This window comes from Schistocerca nitens, chromosome 2 (assembly GCF_023898315.1).
Source record: "Schistocerca nitens isolate TAMUIC-IGC-003100 chromosome 2, iqSchNite1.1, whole genome shotgun sequence".
Lineage (NCBI taxonomy): Eukaryota > Metazoa > Arthropoda > Insecta > Orthoptera > Acrididae > Schistocerca > Schistocerca nitens.
Window position 1 is genome coordinate 451,682,118 of NC_064615.1, and position 5,473 is coordinate 451,687,590.

The following is a 5,473-nucleotide window of genomic DNA, read 5'->3' on the forward strand; positions in this document are numbered from 1 at the left end:
TATGCGGGAAAGTGAGAAAGTTTTATTATAAAGTGATTTCAGTGAGATTGAGTGCCGCTGTTATACTTCCGCGTCTACCGCGCCGGCATTAATTGGATTACAGTGATTGGATATTGCGTGTGACAATTAACGATAATTATAGAGACCTGTGATGAGATTAGCCGTCATTAACAGTGTATTGACGAAGGCAGTGGCTGTCTCCTTATTTTTGTGCTTTGCTAAGAATATAGGTTTTGTTCATGAAACTGTGTTTGCTGTCCTCATTACCACCAAACCATACTTATTACCATATTTGTGAGGACAGTACGGAATGTAACACCTCCTGAGCAGTCCAATCCGATTGCTAGCCCATTAGGTACACGGTCACATTAATTAATTATCTAATATTGGGCTGCTAATTAGGTCCGCGAACGAGCGGATAAATAAAATAAATAAAAGGACGTGTTACAACGTTGGCGAGCCGTGAAAGGACAACTGCAATTTTCGGACGAATCGTGTTAACACAGTTGGCTTACCGTGAAAAGAACAAGTGCAATTCTCGGACGAGAAAACAAAATTTTCAATGTGGAATCGGGACAGTGCATGAACGTTAAAATCGCGATAAGGAACAGTGTAATTTTTGAACAATACGAAGTAATAATATCGCAAGATTGTGACTAAACTGTTTTGCGGGCTATATTAAACGGTGTTGCAAAGTACAAATGCGAAAATCCGCGCGAAAAACTGTGAAAAGTGGACATAAAAAAGAGACACGTGTGAACAATAAAATAGTGAGACGAGCCAAGATTTCGTCACAAAAGTTATTAGAAAGGTGTTTAATGATAAAATGTTGACCGAAATTGCCTTTTGAACGGCGAAAATCGGACGGGTTCGTGTGGACCCATAAACTGGTATGCTGACGACAACGTATTGTGGCGACGCAAGTAGTGAGTGACGTCACGCAGAGCCACGTAGCAGTTGCACCAAAGAGCTTCGACCCGCGAAGTGATTCCACACGACATCCTACTACAGAGCGACGCAACTTCGAGACGACGAGCGCAGTCCCGACATCTAGCGGCCGAACTACAAACTACGTCCGCCTACAGCGCCACGGAGCGGCCGACGGGGAACTACGTCGCCTTCACAAGAGCTCCAGCGGCGGCCCAGCCACGCCCATCCGAAACGTCAAAACATCACGACTCGCGGTAACGTCGGTTGGTGAGTGAAGACAACGGGTTAAAATAACAGTAAATTGCAGTGTGCAGTCTTCGTGATAAATAAACAATTTTAACTGATATTTACGTTAGGGAAAATGCTAAATTGTAGTAATTTCAGAAAAGTTGCGAAACATACTTTGAAGTCTAGCAGGCTTATTGGTGCACACTGCATTGTATAAATGATAATTGTTTTGATGAATTTGCATTTTTAAATTTTGTGAGTGTTATGATTATCTTGTTTAAAATATTGTTACAGAAACTGTGTATGTGAAAATTGTTTTTAGAAATTTAGGTTTGTGAGAACAGTCATATTCAGTATTCATGCATGTTATATTATTTTGGGGATTAAGTGAAAGGATTGCAGGTACTGTTTGAGTAGTTCATGGTAATTAGGAGTGTTTTGGGTTATTGGAGATCATTTTGTACTACTTGCCTGGGCATTAAATATAAACCAAAAATGTCTACTGAAGATAGGCAGGTCTGTGAGGCAGTAGTTGAAAGGAAAGGGGTAGGACAGAGAGACAAAGATGATTCAGGAATCAGTGATTGTGGATTGTCATTAGGAAGCCCATCAGCACATTCAACTAATTATCCTGAGACACCGAGACAAACAACGAGAGCTAGTTCAATTCCAGAGGGTGCAGATATGTGGTCGGTGTTAGCAGACTTGCTAAAGGAGGTTAAGGCTACTAGAGAAAGGGGAGAAATACTCCAAGAATCGTTAGAGAAGCGTTTACAAGAAACTAACGCATCGTTAGAAAGGAATTCACAAGAAAATAGAGAAGAGGGAAGAATATCCCGAGAATTATTAGAGAAAGGTCTCAGAGAATCACTAGAGAAGAGTTCGCAAGAAACAAGAGAATCATTAAAGGAAGAATTACAAGAGAATAGAGAAGAAGGAAGAATATTCAGAGAAGCAGTGGAGAGGGGTTTACAAGAAACGAGAGAAAGGGAAGAGATGTTTCGTAAATCATTAAAGGAAGATTTACAAGAAACTAAAGAAAGCCTGGAGTCATTTAAGGAAACTATAGCCCAAGAAATCCAAATGTCACAAATGAAAATAGAATATAATCTGAAGAAGGAGATACAGGAGCTACAAGAACAGTGGAAGATGGACATCGACGAAAGAGAGAGGAAGCTGCAGAAGAGCATAGACCAGGTCCAGGGCGACGTGGAGAAGACGGAAGGAAAGGTAACAGAGAAGATAGAAGAAGATGCTGAAGAAGCTAGGACAGAATTGGGAGAAAAGATCACCGAAATGACACAGAGGCAGAACCAATGTAACGACGTGGTTGAGGGGATAGGAGAAAAGCAAAAACAATTGGCAGTAAATCTGAAAAATGCTATAGCCGTACAGCGAGAAGAAGATGACCAGTGGGGTGCAATCGAAGGTGAGGACTTCACTTGTGGAATCAAGAGGAAGAAAGGGACTACGGATAATGGTCAGTTCGGAGGAGAATTATTGAAGAAATGCTGGCCCAAGAGTCGTCAATGTGCAGCAATTGAGGACCCACTACGATGCAGACCACTTAGTAATTGGAAAGGAGCGTCGGAAGAATTTGCCAAACATTCGTGGAAATGGAACGAGATTTTGGAACAACCCCTGAGTGATGACGTAATGATATCGGCAATAAAAAGAAGAATGAATCAGAAAAGGCAAGGAACTGTATCCAGGAACCTAATTAAAGGTATAGAGGCCTTAATGAAGATACTGGACCAATTGGAGTCTATTAAATCACAGAAATACAAGCAAGCTAATGATCGAAACGGAGAAGGGAGTAATGACCCAAGAATTCATATTAATCGTTCGTCTGATTTCCGAGGAAGAGGCGGAGGAACCGAGAAACCAGATGACACTCCAGATGTAGTCCGATCTAGAGTGAGGGCTATAATGACCAAAATAAACCTGCTAAGACATGGTTAGGACAATTAGCTGTAATATGGACTTTTGAAAGAGGGAAGGGTTTGTTTACATTGTATTTTGTGGTATATTACATTTAGAATTGCATATTTCATGTCAAGGACTATCTAAGAAGGAATATAAAACCTGTAATAACTAAAATGGTAGAGTAATAATTCATATGTTCTGTATTTAGGTAATGAATTTTTGAGTATATATGTTGTATGTTTTCATTTTGATATTGGACTACAGACGAATGTTGCTGGTTAAAATGAAAATTTGTAATTTTTAACAATGCTATTTATGTGATGTAATAACCTTTTTGTAGAAATTGTTGTGGAGGCAGCCCACTACCGGAGTCCAGGATTATTTTGACAAATTGTAAATTCATTAATGATTTGTATTGCATGTTTTGATTCAAATGTAACTATGTTTTTAAATCCCTTGCCGATTCTTTTTCACCTGCGGTTCAAAAGAAGTTTTTGAGGGCGGGGATGTAAGGGGTCCGCAGGCCCTTACTATTAAAAGTTGCGCTCACACAGGTCGACAGGGCAAATATCGAGTAGTGTGTGCAGGACGCGCGAGCTAGAGGGGATTCCCCGGAAGGCCGAGTGGACGGCTTGGGTAGATTCCCGCGAGGCGGGAATAACTGGGTGGAGAGGAGTGCGAAGTTAGTTGTGTGGAGGATGCCGTGAGGGTGTGTTAGGTTCCCGCGAGGCGGGCATAGCTGTGCAAAAGCCAGCAGAAATTATTACCATTTACCGGCAAAGGGAGTGGCCAACGCCGTGGCTTAACCCCTTTGTATCAAAGTTATGCGGGAAAGTGAGAAAGTTTTATTATAAAGTGATTTCAGTGAGATTGAGTGCCGCTGTTATACTTCCGCGTCTACCGCGCCGGCATTAATTGGATTACAGTGATTGGATATTGCGTGTGACAATTAACGATAATTATAGAGACCTGTGATGAGATTAGCCGTCATTAACAGTGTATTGACGAAGGCAGTGGCTGTCTCCTTATTTTTGTGCTTTGCTAAGAATATAGGTTTTGTTCATGAAACTGTGTTTGCTGTCCTCATTACCACCAAACCATACTTATTACCATATTTGTGAGGACAGTACGGAATGTAACACCTCCTGAGCAGTCCAATCCGATTGCTAGCCCATTAGGTACACGGTCACATTAATTAATTATCTAAAATTGGGCTGCTAATTAGGTCCGCGAACGAGCGGATAAATAAAATAAATAAAAGGAAGTGTTACAACTTGTGTACATTAGATTTTCAATCATCTTTTCCTGCAGATGGAAACACTCTCTGCCGTTAAATACTGTAACGGTTCCAGGGAAGTCACCTACTGTGTCAGTATGATCCCCCAGCATTACTGATGGCGAATGAACGTTGCTGTGCAACAGTGCTGAAGTTGCATGGATGTACCACATAGTCAGTACCACTCATCAACAGATAATATACTTTTAATCTCATGAAATCGTGGATTGCAATAAGTCCACCGGATAGAACTCTCAGTCAGATATCATACCAACATTGGTGCATTTACAGCCTGCATTGTTTAAACTGTTGCTACTGTTAGGCAACATAATTATCACATCATGTGGCCTCTTCAACTCACCTGCTGCTGCTGCTATATGCCTTGACTTCTTAGTCCTTTGCTGGTTCTCTCACAACTGAATGAGCTATTTATCGATCACTGTTTATACACATTTTTTGCAACAGCGTGAGCAACTTTAAAAAAACTATAAATAATGGTTATTCTGCCCACTACGACCAGTTCATCCCCAGAATTAACAAGGTGATGACCATTTGTGAAGTGACTGTGCTTGTTGTTAACTTAAATGAGGGCAGTGAGTGTATACTGGAAGACAGACTCACTGATGTGTCGACCATTACATCTCTATTTAGTGACTGCAGAACTTCTGTGTACTAATGATGACTGCTTAACCTACACACTCTGGACTACCTGAATATGTTACATTGATTCAGCTGAAGGATTATGGGTTCCAAGAGGATGATAAGTGGCTTACTACTATATTCCATCTTTAAGTGGCTGAAATCACGAAATATTTGTGGAGCGCTTATGGACATTTATAGGAAACTTACTGAAACATGTAACAGATTAAAATCATTAAATGCAGTGGATTGTTACCTCTTTCTTACACAGCTTATAACTTAGCTGTGTGAAATTTCACATAGATTTAAGTTACTACCTCAAGTGTTTAAAAGGGATGAACTTCTTTCTCTGTACGTTATGATGTAAATGCTTGATGCCAGTTCGATGGTCTCCAGCTATTAATCTGCATTATGTTGGTAATAAAATGGAAAACAATAAATGATTTTTTCCTGTTCAGTGTGTGTATTTATTTT

General features: G+C 40.4%; 1 protein-coding gene across 1 annotated transcript; it reads left to right on the plus strand.

Moving 5' to 3' along the window:
- Window positions 1-1,580: 1,580 nt before the first annotated feature.
- On the plus strand, window positions 1,581-2,803 carry LOC126235084 (coiled-coil domain-containing protein 186-like). The gene is made up of 2 exons (XM_049943818.1): window positions 1,581-2,388; window positions 2,696-2,803. Exons 1-2 carry the CDS (start codon window positions 1,654-1,656, stop codon window positions 2,801-2,803), a joined length of 843 nt encoding a protein of 280 aa, XP_049799775.1. The 5' UTR covers window positions 1,581-1,653.
- The last annotated feature ends 2,670 nt before the right edge of the window (window positions 2,804-5,473 follow it).